Here is a 20678-nt window from a genome sequence, read left to right on the forward strand (position 1 = left end):
CACACAATGTTCTGCTGTCGTTTATTTTCCCAATAATTAACCGGGGGGCAATACATTCATTATTTTTAATCAGCATTTTTGATTGATGTTATCAATATATAGAATGTACTGCACCATGGTGTAGCATACCTCCTCTGCCCAAAGTCAACTTTATAGGCTCCACCCACCAGCCTAATGAGGAAGCGATATACCTAGAAAATGGATGGTTGGAGGTATCATCTGCAGTACTCTTAAGAAAGCATTTATTTGCCTGCAAATATTGCCTGCTATCTCCAGATCCAAATATATCTGCCGTAGGGCAATTGGGAACAGGGATGCCACCAGGGATTTGGCCCCACCACTTCAATGTCGCAAATAGGACTAGAAACACTTCTCAAAGCTGAAGTTTAAATATAGCTCTCGTGCAAGCTATCATTAGCAGTGGTGGGAAGTAAGAAAGTACAAATGCAGTATTGTGGTTGAGCAGATTTTTCAGGCACATGTACTTTGCTTAAGTATGTTTTTATCTAACACTTTTTCACGTTTAGCCCCTATTTGAAAACAGACATCTGTTGTTTTTTGTTGTTGTGATTACTTTTTCAAAATAAGATTTACTTTTTCAACCTCAGTGGATTACGACACAATATAAACAAATTGAAAATAATGTAAATATGGGGAGGTGATGTCAACCTGCTTTGATTGATTGATTGATTGATTGATTGATTGATTGATTGATTGATTGATTGATTGATTGATTGATTGATTGATTGATTGATTGGGAACAGAAACAGCAGCAATATGAAATCAGGGAGCATTGATGGTGATGATGCAACAGGTCTGGAAAAGCAAGATATTCCTCATACATGGATTTAATTAGAGCATTATTTAATATTCCGGCATTCAAAAATTTTGTCTAATCTGAAGCAACATACTGTAAACAAGTAAGGTGTACTTTTACAGTTATATTAGTATTTATTTTGTTTAGTCGGTTTACGGTGTTCGCAAAGTTACGGGAATATGGTTTGGTTTTTGATAGCATAAAAAGCGCGAACCAACGTTAGTTTATTAGTTGTTGTTTTTTCTCATTTGATAAGAGCAGGACATTATTTAGTGGGGATTGAAGCTTTTCTTTTTTGTGCCACGTCAAAACATCATAGGCTATATAATTGTAAAATTATTTTTTACCTTTAACTTTTGTACTTGAGAGTCAAGTCCTTTTACGGATATTTATTTATTTATTTGTTTAGTATTTTTTACACAAGAATATATACTTGTGTGACGCCACAAAACACAGCAATTGCACTTTAGCGTTTCCACAATTGGATAGAAAGAAAAAAGTGTAAGCTTCACTGGTGCTAGTGGCTTTACTGTCTCGCTGTGTTGTAAACCCTGCCTTTCAATGTAAAGAGTCAGTCTACAGTGCCATCTAACGGCGGAGATGGATGACTGCGGGACGAGGGGGCGGGGCCAACCACTTGAACTTCCTCGACTTGCCATTGTTGCTTGCTGCTAAGAGTTTGGATTGGAACTTCGCAGAAATCCGGGAGAGACGCCATGTGTGAGAATCTTGCAATGCGTCTGAACGACAGAGAATACACAAACTGGCTGAAAGCGGGGCACTGCCTGTACATCTTGAAAGACGCCCTGCATCCCTTCATTGAAGAGGACATGCGAGTTTTTCATCGAGATTTGCTCCGTGACAAACCTTCTCTTGGTGCACAATGTCCACGATCATGCCGGTCCGGTGACATTAAGGTGTGGAAACACTTTCAGTTTGACAGTTTAGAGTGAAACAGTGACACTGGTTGCTGTATTATTTAAACAAACGTAGCAACGGTCTCTGTATTTAATAGAGCTTCTGGTCAGTCAAGATACGGGAGTGCACCTGAAATAGCTACCGAGTATGAACGTACGCCATTACTTTCCACCACTGGTTTGAAATCATATTAAAAAAAATGCCTGTGCAGTTTTCCAGGGCATGTACGCCGTGTTTGCAGTGGAAGTCTGAGATTCTCAACCACCACAGACAACCCGATTCCATTCTCAATTGGGACAACTGTACTCCTTCCGCATGGAGGACAAAACACTGGGAGTTGGCCAAGGTACACGATGCACCATCAACAAGACTGGAGCTGTATAGAAATTGTGAGGATTTACCAACCCCTATTGAAATGAAGTTGGGATACAAACACACATCTTGTTTAATCGTTAAAAGTCGTGTCTTTGTGGTGTAGTCAAATGAATATAGGCTGAAAAGGATTTGCACATCAATGTATTGTTTTAATTTACATTTTGACACAACATCCCAGCTTCATTGGAATTAGGTTTATAGTATTCGTAATTGATTGAACAAGATGTTGAATAGAGCAGTACGCTGCCCATGTGGTTGGCGCATCTGCCTCACAGCTCAGTGCACAAAGCTGATATAACAGCGGGGAGCCATGACTTATTTTGTTGTATGAGTGACAACAGATGGATAGTTGGATACACAGGTTTGTTGTACCTTCTGCTAACTAATTGAAGCACATTTGATTGTTCTGCTTTTTAGTATACATTGCTAGAATACACATATGACCAAAGATAAATACCCTTATTTGTAATTAATGAATCGTATTTTCTTTAGCAAATTCAATTCAATTGGATCATATCCCATGGCACGTCTGATGATCGCTATTTGCACAACACCCGTTTTTATTTTTAGAACCAAGTTTTGCCAGGTAGTCACACCTCTTAGCAGAAATTGTCCACTCCTTTGGTGTTTGTTTCTCCAGTCTTATATGCCGCGAGGTCAGGCCCGCGTGAATGCGGCACATCAGTGTGATCCTTCTGCTCTGCTCAACCTCATCAACTACTGTGACCGTTTTGCCTTTGTACATTCATCTTATGTGAGAGAGGTAAGCATCCATACTATTTCAATCTAGTAATTAATTATTGATTTATGTTATTAAATTATTAATCAGGCTGAATGATGACTAATCCTAATCACAATCTGATTTGGGATTTTTTTAAATTAATTTTTTTGTTTACTGTTTAAACAATTGCTTCTGTTTCGTTGGTGTGTTGCAGCTGATCAAATGCAGGAATGAGCTGATGCATTCTGCTAATCTGCATGTGAGTGATGCGTGGATGAAAATTTTCAAGCTTGCATTGACACGTTTTGTGCAGCTGTTCAGCCAAGTACCCAACATGACACGAGTTGAAGAAGATCTAACTCGGGTGAGCACGTCTGTGTTTGGGCACCACTTTTGCAATTATATGACACATTTACAATCACACCTTCCACCATTTTGTTGCAGATGCTGACCGTTGATTTGTCAATATGTGCTATTGACGCTGTGGATTATACTGACATGGAAGTAAAGGCTGATTCTATGAATTACAATATAAATCCTGAATTAATCAGCCAATGGGAGGCTGATTTACTCGAGGAGAGGCTGCGGGAGTTGCGGCATTTGGCTGAAAATGAAACAATGGTGAGAAAATCTCAATCTTCAAGGTTTCGTTTCTCCATTGGTTTCATGTGGATTCATATTTTTGTGTCTTGCAAAACGCCATTTTGGGACTGTGCATAGTTAGCGCCAAATATTTGCTTATACTCCGCTCCATCTTCACCTCATTGTAGATTAACAGGAAACTGTCATACAGCTTCAAGCATCCCTTTTTCTTTTCCCAGGACGCCGAGCAGCTGACGATGCTGGACGGTTTCCTGCAGGAAAACAAAGATCTGAGCCAGAGGTTTTCTGCAGAGCTGCAGGCCATCAGCGCGCTGGGGGGTGGACAAAACAAGAGTTGAGAAACAGTCAAGAGATTTGGGACAAAAATGAGGTGACTGTCAACAGTCTCGACATTAACTTTATTGTACTATGTTTCTAATTGGGATATGTGATTGTAACTAAGCACAAAATGCTTATGAACACTTTCAGTACAAATGTGCCCAGCTTTATAAACAATGTACAATCTCGACATTACTCAAGGTGATGAAATGTGTTGGGTACATTCTTGAATTAGAAGGATTCTTAAGGGGTTTGGTTCATTTATGTTGCTAAATCAATTTGTTTCTTGTATATATATATTTTTAATCTTAATATTTTATGTAACAATTAATGTTACAATATGCAAAGCATTCCTATACCAATGCATAGAGCAAAAAAAGTATGTTTGAAAAGTTTCATTTCTGTAAAATACATTAGGGCCATATCATCCATCCATGTTCTTCTATGCTTTTATTATTCTGAACAAATTAGAATTATTTAAAAAATGTAAATACCTCACTCAGTATGTCTCATTTTCATGACACTAATCTGCGATTCTGGTCTTGTTAATCAGATTTTGATTGATTTTAACATTTATTTTGACTATAATATGGAAAGACTATGGAATAGTACAGAGTGTGGAATGTGCCACATTTAGAAAAAGGCACCAATTATTTCATTTAAGAGAGTTTTGGATGCCGTCCAGAAAGATGTATTAAAGATGAATTTCTGTTTTTATCTTGGAACAGACAAATTCTATTATAATCCACTATCTGTTAAATTGTATTTAAAACTGAAATACAGTGTGTGTATGGGGGGAGGGGGGGGGGGTAGAGTTTAGGTTTGAATTGAGTTATGGTTGAGGTTAAGGTACGGAAAAGGGGTAGGCAATCATTTTTGATGGTTCGGGGGAGAGGCTAGGAAATGCATTATGTCAATGAGATGGCCCCACAAAGATAGTAAAACAAACGTGTGTGTGTGCGTGCATTTATTGACAGATTACTGATCACTCTAAAGTGTTGAAAATGGCTTGCTCCCTTTAAAGATGCAATGTTAATAGTTGCACTAACATGCTGTTTTAGAAAAGTGATGATGTAGGAGGTAGAAGGACACCATTGATAGTTTGGTTACGACCCGCGGGAATCGTGTTAATTTTATCTAGCGTTTTTAGTCTCAGTTTTAGTCCAGTTTCAATCACGCTTGCTAGTTTTTTTAAGATAGTCAACCTCAACCCGTTTTTATTTAGTCCATTTTTAGTCCACTATAAATCTAGCATTTTACTCTTTATTTTAGTTAGCGGTCAGATTAGCATTATTGTTGGAAAGTTATAGCCGTTGGACTAATGTTACGTTATAACTATAATTTTCTTTTTTTCCTCCTTTTTTTTTTTAACCTTTCACCCTGAATACACCTGTCTGTCCCATGTGTTTGTGCACGTTGCACTGCTAGCTGCAGATTTGAAAGGGGGCGTGTCACTGAGTGTCACAGTGACAGATAAGCAGAAACAAGATTTTACAAAATCACATAATTTTCGTCTCGTTTTTGTTCATGAACTAAAATGTCCATAGATTTTGGTCCAGTTTTTATTGAGAGAAGTACATTTTTGTCTCATCTTCATTAGTCGACGAAAATGCATACTGATTTAGTCCCAGTTATTGTTTATTAATGAGGGTTTTAGTCTAGTCTAGTTTTAGTCGTTTAAAGAATGTGTTGACGAAATAATTTTTGTTTAGTTTTTGTTGACGAAATTGACACTACCCAGGAAGGCAATTTTATGAACCCATTGCACTCTATCTAGCTTTATTTGTACTTTTGAGAGAAGCTCGGATTCCTTTTTATGGCTGATTATGGATAATCCTTTTCATGGCTAATTAAAACATAAAGCTGAAGGTACTGTACCTTGACATTTTGGCATCACTTTGTGTGTTGGCAGTGGTGACACTTATGTCCGCAGGAGGTTAATGAGCTCTTGCTCAGTGGTTGCGTGCATTTAGAGTTCATCCACAATGTGTATTCAAGCAATGTTGTTGGCTAGCAGCACATTCATCAAGTGGACAAACTGAAAATGAGAAGAGTAACGCAGTACAGGGACATCCATCACTGGTGCCTGTCTGTCATTTGCGTCAAATTACAAAATAGTATCAGGATAAAAAATATATATATATATTTTGGGGTGATCTGATGACAGATTATGAAGAAGTCGCTGCTTTAAATCATTTTTGACTAATATTATCTAAGACCGCTCGACCTTGGCAGTACAGTATTTTAAAATTCCTGGTCTGATTACAAAACCAGTGTTTGAGCTAAACAAAATCTATGCAAATATGCTCTCAAATACTTGGCAGACCTAATCTGTTTCTTACATCTGATTTATGATTACAGGTGGACATTTGACTACATGCCTTTCTGACACTCATTATTTGTCATGCAGTGTCAGTGTTATGTACTGCATTGACTCTGCTGTGCACTAACTCTTTGTCATCATGTCATTTTTTAAATATATATATTTTTTACTATTCATGGGCACGGCCCATTATTTATCCCTGTGGGCATATCAAGTTGTAAATGCATGATCTTGCGGTTTGTCCTTCATATTTGGAATATGTGAATGTCTTTGACAAACAATATGTCACTGGTTCCTCTATTTGGCCTAAACGAAACAATACCCTTAGGTATTTGAAGTTTTCATTTTTTCTATATATACTGTACATATAATAAGGCAAATAAAAAAAATATATATATAATCATGCTATGTCCTGACTGAGGTGTCTATCTATTTATCAGAGAAGGCAAGCCCGTCTGAACAGCACTAGTGGGAATTTCCTTTAAAAAAAAAAATGTTTTTTGTATTTTATAGTGCAAGGAACTTTATTCTACATATTCTGATTGGAAGCTCAAATCTTATTACATGTCCATATCTCACACAATGCACTACTTATGCGCCATATATACTGTAAGTTTTAATGTCACAGTGATGTTACTACTTGCTGTTTTTTGTCTTGTTTGTTTTATATCCACTTTGGGGAAGTAGTTTTTTTTAAAACCGTTTTGTGCTGTCTCGCTCGGTCTTATCTCAAGCCAAGGCCCCATGAGTGTGCTTCACACAGGAAATTCGGCAATGCATGAAAAGCAGCCCTAAAACAGAATGCGCTGTATGCATTTGTTTATCTTAACGTGATTCAATTCAAATGGCAGCATGGTGAAATAATGGTTATCGGGCCTCACAGTTCTCAGGTTCGAGGTTCCAATTTCTGGCCCTCCTTTTCTTCAACATTTTCCATAAACAAACACATCCATGTCAAACTTGAAGCCAACTAAAGTTGACTAATTTAACACACTAAGTAGCCTTCCCATTTTTACATTACAACCATTTTTAAAAAGCAACCTCCAATCAAACGTCTGTATGAATAAGTAGGCTGCAACAATATGCTTTTTAACTCTTAGCATGCCACAGCGCATTATTGGAAAACTAAACTGAACAGTGTATCAATAATGTGAAACCTTTTGCTATTGCATTAGCATTCATGCTAACATAAACAGCTGGATAGCTCATAATAATCCTTTCCTCCTTGCTATTATAATGACTTTATCAACTGTTTCTCTGTGTCCTCCACCACTGTGATCTCCTCCTCATACTTTGCAGATGGAGCGGGCTGGTAAAACTGAAAGAAAAAAATAATGATAATAATAAAAACATGGTAGTCTAACTTTTTTTTTTTCTTGTCAATTATTAGATGTGTAAGTAAGTGCTTGCGTAGTGTGTAGTCATGTCCTTACATTCAATGTGTTGTTTTCCTCCAGGAAATATTTGTACTTCAATGGGGGACGAGGAATTGTGGGATACAGAACCTGTGCCACCCTAAAAAACAAACAGAGAAATAAAGCACTACTCTGTACCAGACTGTGAGGAACCAGTCAGTTGATTTTGGAAAACGTATTTGCTGATGCCAGCGTTATAGAGCAGTGAAATAGTGGTGACAGTGTAATAGGGCAAGTATAAGTGGATGTACTGTAGCTCAACTTCTAATCACTGACATGGGTTTTTGGCAGAAAGCAAACAAGTTAAGAAAAAAAATCAACAGCACCTCTGCTGGTTGCAGCCGAGGAATGCACTCAATTTTGTCTCAATTAATTCACAATGGTCAATGAGTCACATTTTAAAACCAAGACACAATACCTCTGATTGCGGACCAACAACAGCACAGTCAGGAGGATCATGGGTATTCCAAGTGCAATTGTGACAATTACTGGGATGTTGAGGGTGTAAGAGGACTGTTCTATTGCTGTAAAAAAGAAAAATGCATACAGTGAGTGTATACTGTACACTGAATTGTAGGGGTGTGAATTGCCTAGTACCTGCCGATTCGATTCGTATCACGATTATTAGGTCACGATTCGATTCGATGCCGATTAATCCCGATACGAATCTATAAATTGATTATTGCGGTTTTTTTTTTTTTTACTCAAATTTAAAAAATACTAATCAGTAAAGTTGTAAATGTACACTGTAAGATTTCTATGAACATTTTTCTATTTATCTGAAAATTCAGGTTTTATAACTGAGCCACTGCATTTAACAAACAGGTTGCAGTCTGTTTCATGTTTGAACAGCACTGAAATCAAATATTAAGGCTTAATGTTCCATTAATATAACATTCTTCCATGCTTAATGTGTGAATCCTAACCCTAAGTAAGACGTTTTGTTGAATATTCTCATAAAAAATTGATGTTTAAAAATCGATTCGGCCGCATATCGAATCGATTCGAGAATTGGGCGTTGTAATATCGCGATATATTTTGTTGATGGTGAAGTGCTTACTCCATGATGGCAAATGCAACCTGTAACAATCCGTAGTATGACACCGCACCACATAGTGGCACCTCTTTGTTTTTGTGATGCTGTGCAGCACTTTCTCGTTTTGCCTTCATTGTATTTTATGCCGCGGTCCGGGAGTCAAATTTTTTGCCAATTAATAAGGTGAGTCACCTGTAGACTTCCAGCCCTTTTTTTTTTCTCTCTATTCTTTTTTCTTCTTTTTTTTTGCAATCCAGCAGCACCGATCTGCCACTACGCGTTACAAACCGATGGAGGCTTGTGCGTTTTTAATTTAAATTGTGAAAATCTGTCTTCTTTATGGAAACAGAAATACTAAAATAACAGCGTAATCTGAAATAAACACAGGTCACCCTCTTATTTCTCTTTATTATGTGCAGATTAAAAAAAAAGACTTTAGGATAGAATGACATCATACTTACTAACAGTGTTACTCCAATCACTCCATGATTGTGACCCTAAACAAGCAAAACGTTTCCTGGATCGGACCCTCACATTATAGGTGGACTCAGGATTGGCATTTTGGATTTTATAATACGGCTGGTAGCTCGTGATTGGTGATTTGTCCTGTTCAACATTGAATCACACTAATATGTTATTGACAGAATCAACTTTGGATATACAGTACAGCATGTGCATATTGTACCTGGTTTCCCACATCCAACTGGTATTCAAAACAGGAGGGGGGGTAGTTGGCACGACCACGGGGCACGTCCCAGGTCACCGCAAGGTCTACGCCTTTGAGGGAAGCACAAATGTTTCCAGGCGGAGGCAAGACCTCTGTCAACACAATACAATGACATTCTCTTTGGTCAAGGAACGACACACTTAAGCACATTTTTGCACAAAAAGCACTCAAAGTTGCAGTTTTTGTGATTACTTAGAATTGATTTCTGAGGAAAAAAATAACGTAATTTTCCTTTTGAAATTGTATGAAAGGGGCAAAAATTCACTGACAAAATGACATGTTAACAAAACAGTCCTTTGAAACTGAAACATGATCTTTTTTTCTTTTCTTTTTTTGTCAATTAATTACCCATCATTTCGGTGTTGTACACATAGCCGTAGACAGCCCATGTATGGTTCAGGGACACGTTGAATTGGACGATGACGTACAACATCTCATATTCCCTCAGAGCAATGGACGTTGATCCAGAATGTTCTTCAGACAAGAGACTAAGGGGGTGAACTGTGTTGATATTATCGCAAATGCTGCAGAAATAGAGAACAGATGCTAAATACAAAATTGTCAACATTTTTAAAAGGTGTATTCACACCAATGGGTAATGTGCAAGTCATACAGATAATAGAAATATAATATACCTGAAATAAACATGGAGCTGAGCCTCCTTAAGTAAAGTGGGGAAGGTCCATGAGCAGTTGAGTACATTTGTTAAGTAAAGGAGGCATTGAAAATTCTTATTCTCGTTAATATCCACAAAGTCATTGTCTTGTCCTGAGGAACTCAACGGGCGGAGCTAGGGGGACAAAAAAATGCAAATTTAAGCAAATTGTATTCACACAGATTAGGAATTTGGGAGTTTAAGCATGTGTTTCATACATTATCAATCGATTTTTTATTCTGACAGACATCTCCATCGCTGGTCCCTGTTGAAAAGGAATATACACGTTAGATGAAGCTATTCGCTGCACACCATTCTTTTTACCTCCACCATAGAGATGACTGTTTATGTTTGTTTGTTTGTTTGTATTTCTAAGCAAAAACCTGCCAGTTCCCATGAAAAGGGGCTGGCATAATCCAATGTATTGATGGTCTATACACATACTGTATGATGCAAGATTCAAACTTCAAACTGAGACTTATGCCTAATAGTATGACTCACAAATTCTGTTACATTACTTGTAGTTTCTTTGCAAATATTGGATCAGTCAGTGATTTCTTAGGGGTTTTTTTGCAAGTAAGGACTAAATTTATAAAATGAAAACCAGAGAGTTTATCTATCTATCTATTGTTGACAGTCTTCTGTTTTGATTTAATTATAACTGTTTTGATTTTAGTTATGACTGTTTAGATTTAGTCATAACTGCTTTAATTTCCTCAGCAATGCTTGATGAGTGTAATAATGTGACGGAACGTTTGAAGATTCTTCCTTCCTTTCCCCATGTAATTAGCCATCTGTTTTGGGGGAGAAAATGTGTTAAAAGGGATTCCTTTGTAAAGTTGTGTTTGCTGAGGGGGTGCCGGGTTGTCTGGCCTACTGTGTTTCCGCCCGGTTGGCCATCTGTCGGTGTGCCAGGTTGTCTGACTTACTGTATTTCCAGCTCAATCGGCCATCTGTCAACGTGTATTGAGTACTGTCTGTCTTGCTTGCGAGAGGGGCGGGGCTTAAGGGCAGCAAAGGAGGAAGAGGAAGGGGAGGGTTTTTTTGGGGGCCGCTATGCTGAAACTATAAGAATGACTACAAGTGGGAGGGGAGACACACAAGGGGAACGACAGCGTTTTGACTGTAACTTGTCTGTGTCCAGAAATTTCTGTAAAATAAATCCTTCGAAGGACCTGTTCACCGATCTCCAGTCTGATTTTACGATCACGCGGAAAACATAAGGATAGTTTTCTAACACTATCTATCGATCTATCTATCTATCTATCGATCTATCCATCCATTTTTCCATCCATCCATCTATCTATCCATCCATCCATCCATAAATCAAGCTATCATTATGAAAGTGAGAGGAGATGGAAAATACTCCATTGCACAAACATTGGCCAAAAAATGATCGGGAAAGTCCTGAAGAATAAAGCAGAAACCACTGTCGTACTAGTAACAAATATCAAATGGGTAGACAAGACAAACATGTAGTTGACACCTCAAACATTTGACTCATTTCAGAGGTCTAAAGAAAAACAGTTGGCCAGTTGGTTGAAGTGAAGGTCGTGAACAAAAGGACACATGATGCACTTGATTAATCAAATCACTAATTAGCTACAATAATAGGAGGGCAGTTTAGGAATTAGCCAAACAGACAAACCTGAAATTCTGGGACAACATTTTATAGATTCAATTAAATTCAAATGTATTTTACCCTTTAAAAGAAAAAGAAATGAAAGGGGACACAAATAAATAAAACTTGTGTTGTCTGCCCCTGATCAACACAAAAAAGAGACAAAGCAATAATAATGGCTTCACTGTTCCAATATTCTTAGAGGGCATTATATTTAAAAAAATAAATAAAATGCAGGAAAAAATTTCCAGTTTAGAAAATTGACGATTCACCATTTACCACCTCTGTTCTATTATGTGAAAGTCGTTTACACTGTTGTTGCTTGTCATGTTGTGTGAGCGTGCGTGCATGCATGACCATGAGTGTGTGATGTTATCTTACCGCTTTGAAAGGCCCACAGAATCAGCAGACTGCAACAAACAAGTGGATGAACCGGGCCAACCTTCATTTCCAACCTCCAGGTGCACACACACAAACACAAACAAAGTAAAGAAAGAGAAGAGATGTTCATGAGTCCACACTTCAGTACATGCAGTTATTAGCCAATGCAAAACACTTTCCTGGCTTTTCAAACTTCCTCTTTGTAAATGTTAACACAAAGAAGCTGCCATGTAGTAAACATCTCGATAAATACACACACATTATATAAAATAGACAATTGATTTTCCTGTGAATTGCCGGTTCACGTAACATAAAAACATACATAATTGTTCAAGAACAATACAGCTTTGTCAACACATCAAGTTTACAAATTGTGTGATAACTTGTCAAGATGTATAGTAAATTTCCCCGATTACATTTTAAAAGCATAATGTGACAATTTAAAGATTTAACTTAATCAAAAAAAATTCTTACCTCCCTCTTTGATGAAATTCCTTTGCTCTCTGTCAGAAGACAATGTCACATTTCTGGGGAAAGAAGAAGTATGATGTCACACGCTGTTCATGAGCTTCAGGAAACTGACAGTTTCCTGTGTTCAACATTTTTACAATTGTAATGTAATCTAAGAAAAAATACAATGTAATTTTGTGGATTTAAAGGGGAAATAAACCAATGTGTGATAAATGCATATTATATAACACAATTTACAACGAGTTCTGTGTAAATTTGATATTTAGACAAAAATGTCTAATTATATCTTGTTAATTTCCCAGATGTCAAAACATAGGACAAAGGTGTCCAAACTACGGCCCGGGGAGGCATTTGCCACCCACCATCCATTTTTGGGCGGCCCATGGCATGTACTAAAAATAACGATTGACTTGGCCCGCAATGCTATTTAAATTTAAGTTAAAAATAGTGGTGGAATTTCTCTTCATAAACTGTGGAGAATCAAGATAATTCCGTTTCAGAAACAAAAAATGTTTTCCTCCACTTTCTGCTTACAAGCCTAAGTGTCAAGTGTCCATTTTTGCACATGTATTTCTACTTTTACTTAAGTGAGTACTTACGCACACCACTGATAAATTATATAATACAATATAATACTTTCTTGTTCGACGAGTACCGGTAGGCCTACTTTATTTTCCAAATTGGCCTGCCCTCTTACACGCAACTTTACGGCAATCGAGCCCCGGTTGCCGTGACAACTCGTCTGTCGTCTGCCGTCTGCTTTCTGAAACATAAAGCAGGATTTACGACCGAGAAAAGACCTGCATACAATGTCGACTAGTTGGGTGCATTAACATTCGCCCGTCTTATTACATCGTTAACGTTTTCATCCTTCCCAGCACGGGTACAAAGTCTGTTTTCAACACAGGACAATAATGGAGGAACCCAATGCGGCTCCAGCTCTTCTTCCTTCATTGGCGACCAAAGAAGACAAGCACGGTTCAGAAATGGTGGCCTCCGAAGAAGCTGTGGCGTTCTTGTCCAGTATTGGTGAGTTCACGGGCGATCTTAGCGTATACTTTATACACGAAGTGTGTGCACGCCTGAGGACACCCACCGCCTGTTTTTGGCACCTGTTGACATGCTCAAACCACAATCAGGCACTATGTATGATCGGTCCGTCCAGAATCGGAATGAAATCTCAACTAATAAAGTACGGCAGTAAGTCAAAGTGGTAGGCAAAAATGAGGCAGAAGTTTTATTTCTGTTATATATTTATTATTGTGAGCCACCGTATGTGTTTTGAGGATTTACAAAATGGCAAACTATAGGAAAATAATAAAACAGGAGGCCCTACTTGAAAAAGTATTCAATTAAATATTGCGCATAATATTAAGTAAAAATGTTAAATAAATGTTTAAAAACAAGGGAGTCTTAAAAATTAAATACATGTACTTCAAAGTTAACTAGAACCGAATTGGGGTTTTTGAAAAATAAAATAACGTGCTGTACATGGGAAAAAATAAAATAAAATGGTAGTAGTACTGTTGACACTTACGCTTGGTTTGAGTCTCATGCTCAAAGTACTCTCCTGCTCCACGCTGATGATGATAATATTTTGGTCGAGCTCATCATCATCACTTAGTTCTTCTTCTGACCTAAAAATTAGCAGGTGATGTTTTATACCCAAAGACACTTTTTTTCTTTTTCTTTGCCAGAGCCCGTGGAGCTGTCAAAATGTGTGTTTGCGGACTCTCTGGTGACCATGTCGGAAGGGGGTCGAGACTTGGGGAGGTTCTGCGTGTCAGTGGAATTTGCCCACCGAGCCCGTCAACCATGTATGCTGGTACATGCACAAAGCCAAGGGGCCATCGACGACTCCCCATGTGGAACGACAGTGACAGGTGAGGGGGTCCTGCCCGATTTTTCTGGCCGTTAACATTCTTGCCTGAGCCAGCCGATACGCGCCATCATCATCTAAGCACAAAAAAAAACAATGGGAGTTCTTAATATCTGCTAATAAAGTTTATTATTGATCATTCATACACTCACTGCTGCATGATTGTTTAGATTATTGTTAGTCTGACGGCTGATTACTATACGTGTTATAGGATGTCATACAACTGGCCAGTGTGTACAAAGAAATATGTCAATTAGGGTACACTTCTCAGTTTTCAGTATATTTACCAGGGAGATTTTAATTTGACAATGTTTATACTTGTGCTTGTAGCATGCAGTCCTGTAGAATTGTGACTACATCAAATTGAGCTGTTTATGATATTTTGTCCCATGCAGTAATTTATTAAGATAAAAACATCTATGCAAGAACAAGGCCACGTTTCTGATAGATGTTATTGGATTGCGCAAGTGATTGTAATTTAAGTGTGCCTTTCTTTTCGGTTTTCCATATTAGCCTACCTAACTGCTGACCTAGAAGTGTTGGAGGAGGACCACCACGAGTATGTCAAGGCAGGTCACTGAGTGCATTAAAGGAAACATATTCATGACATGCATCCCATGATATATTTAAAGACATTTGCATTTCTTTTTAGCTTGATGGCCACATTTTGGATAAGCGGTGTCACATGGTGGAATGTGATGGAGAGATGAGGATCGATAAAGTCACCACTGATGGAAAGGTGAGTTACAACCAAAGTGAAACCAAGGGTGAACTTAGGATCAGAATGTGTCTGAGAGATAGCAGGTGAAATACAGCCTAAATTATAACATTTGTTCCATTTGCATTCATTTATATACAGTAGTCTATTATTTTCATTTTGTAGTGTTTCTATTGGCTGCACTATTTCTAGTCTTGTATGTGCAATATGTTCAGGGTCTTCAAGTGGTGCTGGCTAATGTAATGTAACTTAAGCCATACTGTATTGCCAGTTTTGGGAATAACGGCGTTTAAACTAACTTTTTTTTTTTCATAAACTGACTAATCTAACAAATTATTTACGTTATCGTTATTGTATGAGAAATGCGTTGCGTTACAATTTATTTATTAGATTCAAGGCTCGAAGTAAGCTTACAAGACTTTTTGGGGTGAAAGGCTCTGAAAATAAAATTTTCGCACAGTTAGAGGCCCTGTTGTTGTCGGACCTTGTCACAATAAAAGTGTCTTGACAGCTGAAATGTGTTGTGACATTTATTTTGAAGGTGCAGCAGGAAGCGTGTCACGTACGTGTCGTCCTTCTTCCTTCTGGACCTTAAGAATTAGCATATTTTAGCATTTTAGCAAAGAGTCCACGTCGTCGCCTGGAACTGGTTTGTCAACTTTGACAAGAATGACATTAATAAAAAATAACAGTCGAGATTTGCCGAAAAACGGCCGCCATGACGAGCGATTTGTTAACAATTCTGTTCCAATAAGAACCATATTGCGACTCCACAAGCACCATAACAGCGATAAAGATACCGGTAAGTCATAGCGACACGCTCGCCTAGTGTAATTAATAGCGCCAACAATTGTATTTCTCTTATTTCACGAGTGCTAAACGTGTGAAAAGTGTTGAAAGAAATATGCTCACACTCATGGAGGCGATGAGTGACATTTGTATGTGAATGATGCATGTTAAGCCTAGAGTTGGGCAGTTTTCTGACGTAAATCAACCATTAAACACGTCTTTATATGTGTAGAATTATAAACTGAAGATATATCCCCATACTCTCATATTTGAAAGTGTACAAAAGTATATGTTTTTCAAACCGATCAAGTGGAAGCGGATGATTCTGAGGAGTAAATATAGTAGTAGTTATGGCTATGATTTTGACCATGATGGCATTAAGCACTGTATATTTTGTTAGAGTAGACAATATTAAGTATTGTACTCTTTGCGTGTTCAATTAACTGAATGGTGAGATCCTGGTGAAAAAGTCCCTTTGCAAAGGTATTTATTAATTACCAGAAGCTTCTGAGGACAAAAGGCTGATGACACTGAAGCCGTGTTCTATCAGGTTGTCTCTCTCTCCAACCTGGTACATCAATACTTATTCAGAATAGTGGGAGACTAGAAGTCTCCTCCCATCAGCCCACAACACAGTATAAACAAAAAAATCCCTCTCTCCTCCCTTCTGCAAGTTCAGCAAGTTCCCAAAGCTATAAATCAGATTAGAGAAAAACAATCACACATCAGCCCGTCTCCTTCGGAAGAGACAGACACATACACTCCCTTATTTTCTCAGGAGTGTGAGACACATAAAAATGCTATTCATTTAGCCATACTGAGTTAACTAAATCTAAAACGGCTAAAATATAATTTAAAACTAAAAAACAATGTTAATAACTTAACAATTTTAATAGCATTGGCAATTTATTTGATCTATTATTGAATATTTTAGCCCGCAACAAAAATGCCCGGGAAATCCTGGAGGGACTGGCTAGGGACTGTCTACAAATTACCTATAGATGACATATGTGCCACAAATCACTATCGATCCAGTATGTAGGCCGTGTCACAGTTCTTGCGCTTCCGCCTTTGTGCCCCTCGGTTGCGCGTTTCTGTCGATGCGTGTAGTGTGTCTGTCTCAGTTGTCCGAAGCGGAGCAGAGAGTTGAGACGACCGGTTGGGGGTGCGAGTGTTGGAACGCGGCCATCAGTGGCCGGAAACGACGCTGATGTGTGAAAGTCGGAAGTCCGTAGCATCTACCCTAATGATGGCTTCTATAATTCATGTTATTATTAAGTAGATTTAGTCAGATAAATCCCCTCTTTAGGCCCAGATACCAATGTCTTGGTGCAATATAATTCAACTCAATTTCTGGCCCACTGTAAGATGCTCTGTGTATGTGTTTTTGTGCATCCAGGAGGTGACAAGGGACAGTGTTTCATATTCCATGGCTGCCCTTAGAGGTCTTATAACTGAGGGTTCCAACTTCTTGCTCATGCGTCTTATTGCGTTGAGGAAGAAAGTGCCCGAGCACATGACTTTCATCTCCTTTGACCAGAATTTACGCATCAGCTGCACGACTTTTGTAAGTGATTACACCACTTCAGTATGGACATTTTCGGTTGCACTGTATGGATACAAATATTCTGAATACTCAGCCATTACAAATACTTGACTTCATGTAATGAATTGCATTGCCAGACTTGTCAACAGTATTCTGTCACGGCTGGCTGTGGTTTTGGACCCGTGTGTGGGGAGGCCGAGGTAAAGTCCAAAACAAAAGGGTTTTAATAATTAAACAAGAACAGGGTGCCGACAGGAAACAATAAAGTCCTAAATCGAAGCAAACTCAAGCGGCAAGACATGGGAGAAACGACAATGGACCGACACAGACTGGACAACCACAACAGACTAAATACACCAACGCTAATGAGACACACCTGGGGTACACAATAGGCTGAGGGCACCGATTGGTCAGACACACTGGGAAGGGAAGAAACACAGGTGCATGTGATCAGACATAACGAGACAAGGGGAGAAATCAGGAAGACATGACAAAAACCAACCACAGACAAAAACAACAAACATACCCATAATAAACAAAATCCAACCCCTACAAAACCGAAACATAACATATTCGAAGCAAATTGTTTTTGTTTGTCTGTGTTCAGCAAGGGCTAGAACAGCAACAGATGGAGATTGAGGGGGAGTCTGTGGAGATATTCGGGATGGAGAGGATTGTTCATTCTGTGGAGGAATCCCCTACTACATGGCAGTGCTACTTTTTGTCTGATGGGTAAGATCCATTCCATCAATACGCAATTAAAATGCTGAATATAGTCAATATTGCACATTTTGGATCACATTGGCCTATTCCCAGCTGAGAATAGACCACAGTGCACAGCTCACACAGCCATCACCGAGACAACATTAGCACCACACACAAAGACAGCTATAATTGTCGCTGAGTATACAGTATAAGTCTATATAATTGTTTCTTTAGGCATCTTGCTAGCAGATTGCAGGTGGGATCTCCGGTTACGATGAGGCTAATGCAGCTTCCATCACATAAAGAAGAAGGTAGTAACACTATCTTAATTCGATCGTTTAATGGACTTTGTTTATGCATATGTGTGTTTTCACGTTTTCTCATAGCTTATGAGAAAATCCCTCTGGTTTGGGAAGAAGACATACAGATGCGTTCCAAGTTCTTGGACCGAAAGGTAAGAATAAAGTAATGACACTATCAGTTCACTTCATCAGGTACACAAGCACGAGCTAACAGGAAGCAAATACAATAGTTTCCCCCAAAAGTCTGCCTTTACAATGATGCAGTGCTGTTGTACTCCCATACAAGTAAAATATCAAATACGCACATTGCTAAATTAAATTGACTGTAACTTTGACTCTCACTATCAAAATAGATTCTACAAAATGGGTAATTTATTTTCTACAGCTCCTGTTGAGACTTATTATTCTGTGATAATATTCTGGCCAGTGAGTGAATTCTAGATAATTCCGTACATTTCAGTGTAAATGTGGACAGTGTGTTTATGTGTTTGTGGCATTGTTGCAGGAGGAGCTGAAGGCTGATCATGCGTCATACTTAAAAGCACACCCACAGATCCGTGCACTCATATCTGACTTCCTGCAATTTTTGCTGCTCAAGAAACCAAATGATGTGTTCCAGTTTGCCAGAGAATATTTCCTCCCCTTCACCTCGAACCCAAGCCTGGATACGTCATGACTGAAATCTTACGTTCTTACAATCATTTTTATATACTTGCTGTTCACTAATGATCATTGGCTAGTGGCTACTTTTATTTTTTATTTGAGTGATATCTGGTACTAGTATGTGATCACAAGAAAGTGTGTTTCTCAGTTACTTCATGATTGTTAAAAGTTGCAGTGCGTACATTTTTTCGTTATAAAAACAAAAGTCATTTTCACTCACACAAGTTAATAATAGAGGAGATGGCACAATACTGATTAAGGCGCTAACATCTTGCTGTATGTTTCAGCGTTTTATCTTTTATATTTCATGTCGACCTGCGGCATGAAATGACGTATTGGAAATGAGACATGTAGACCTATAGCAAATTGACAGTGCGGCCCCTTATTCTCAAGGTTGAAAAAAAGCTAATTGAACTTATTTTAGCTTTAGCAGAAAATTGTCATACCATAATTACCTCTTCTGATGAATCCACCTTTGTTCGTTTGTTGTTTGGTTCTCCATTTTGGCTGTCCTTGAAAACAAAATAAAAACGTTCTGGAATCACATTCATTAGAAACAATATTTCATCAATTGAGAAGATGTTAAATATTTATCAGTGTGTCTCGGCACATCAATATTCATGTTGCTCTCTGGCTCTGTTTGCATAGTAACTGTTGGTATATTAGCATTTTATCAATTTTCATTAAATAGAAACAAGGCTTAATTACTGGGGAAGATGGTATGTGAGCGTAAGTTAGCGTCTTAGAAATTGTCTCAAAAAAATTAATTTATTACTATAACATAACGCACGTTCTCCATCTCAGCATCACAATTAATTCCACAGCTGTCCTTCATTAAGACTATCTTATTTTTTTTATTCTTAGTTTAGTTTGGTTAAACTTGGAGCAAGGGGAAGCCATATGTGCCATGGCCTCATATAAAACATTGTGATGTTTTAAGACGTTTTTTGTTTGTTTCTATTCACAATATGAGACTAATGCAAACCAATAATTAAGCTGTAAAAACAAATGGAGCTGGACTGCAAGGTACATCATTACCGTAAAAATGCACTTTGTTCTGAAGGTGATGGCTGAAAAGAGGTTCTCTCAATTCCATTCACAGCTGCTGTCAAACGAGCTAGCGCTATATAAATAAAGATGACTTATGAGAATAAGTACTATAGTTGCCACTGGTTCAATGGATGGAGGAGACCAGACCATTACAAACACCGATGTTAATTATCCACCACTGAAAACAGTGGAAAATAGTACCACCAGATATTACATGAAATACAAATGATGGGTTTGACAGTTGCGAGTAGCTTTGGGTACGAGCCCATATTAGAATCAAGGAAAATGAGAGGGCAGATAAAATGGATGGATGAATGAAGAGAAACTGGGAAAAGCAGGGTGGAATAGACACAAAATAATAGTTTTACAGATTAATTGGAAAGATTAGCTCGATCTAAAGACAGAAAAAATGAGTAATATCAAAAATTTAATTTGGACACAATGAACTAGTGCACTTTTTTTTTTAAATAGATTCAAGAAAATGTCGCTGAGCCCGAGGACAGGAACAATCACCGCAAGGGATTTATTGTAATAAATATGCCCTGGAAAGAAGACAAATGCCTGATTAAAAAGGAAAAAAAATGAGAAAAATGCTGCAAAATAGTAATTAAATATCATTAATATGAGGTATTATCCAAACTGGAA

General features: G+C 38.1%; 3 protein-coding genes across 3 annotated transcripts; 2 read left to right on the forward strand and 1 right to left on the reverse strand.

Moving 5' to 3' along the window:
- Positions 1-706: 706 nt before the first annotated feature.
- LOC147182032 (uncharacterized protein CXorf38 homolog) lies at positions 707-6483 on the forward strand. The gene is made up of 6 exons (XM_086098750.1): positions 707-1734; positions 1947-2081; positions 2751-2873; positions 3046-3195; positions 3276-3452; positions 3653-6483. The coding sequence occupies exons 1-6, from the start codon at positions 1534-1536 to the stop codon at positions 3770-3772; spliced, it is 906 nt and encodes a 301-aa protein (XP_085954876.1). The 5' UTR covers positions 707-1533; the 3' UTR covers positions 3773-6483.
- Positions 3761-12480, reverse strand: LOC147182033 (cytokine receptor common subunit gamma-like). Its single transcript, XM_086098737.1, has 10 exons — positions 12385-12480; positions 11911-11984; positions 10127-10173; positions 9889-10043; positions 9602-9777; positions 9212-9345; positions 8988-9132; positions 7909-8014; positions 7509-7590; positions 3761-7393 (listed from the first exon to the last, which is right to left on the reverse strand). The coding sequence occupies exons 2-10, from the start codon at positions 11975-11977 to the stop codon at positions 7307-7309; spliced, it is 999 nt and encodes a 332-aa protein (XP_085954863.1). The 5' UTR covers positions 11978-11984; positions 12385-12480; the 3' UTR covers positions 3761-7306.
- Positions 12481-13124: 644 nt separating this feature from the next.
- On the forward strand, positions 13125-19529 carry catip (ciliogenesis associated TTC17 interacting protein). The gene is made up of 8 exons (XM_086080611.1): positions 13125-13410; positions 14079-14264; positions 14774-14829; positions 14913-14999; positions 17167-17334; positions 17921-18045; positions 18253-18472; positions 18826-19529. Exons 1-8 carry the CDS (start codon positions 13296-13298, stop codon positions 18994-18996), a joined length of 1128 nt encoding a protein of 375 aa, XP_085936737.1. The 5' UTR covers positions 13125-13295; the 3' UTR covers positions 18997-19529.
- Positions 19530-20678: the final 1149 nt, after the last annotated feature.

The sequence above is a fragment of the Leptonotus elevatus genome, chromosome 1, assembly GCF_054856555.1.
Source record: "Leptonotus elevatus isolate MCC_2025b chromosome 1, RoL_Lele_1.0, whole genome shotgun sequence".
Lineage (NCBI taxonomy): Eukaryota > Metazoa > Chordata > Actinopteri > Syngnathiformes > Syngnathidae > Leptonotus > Leptonotus elevatus.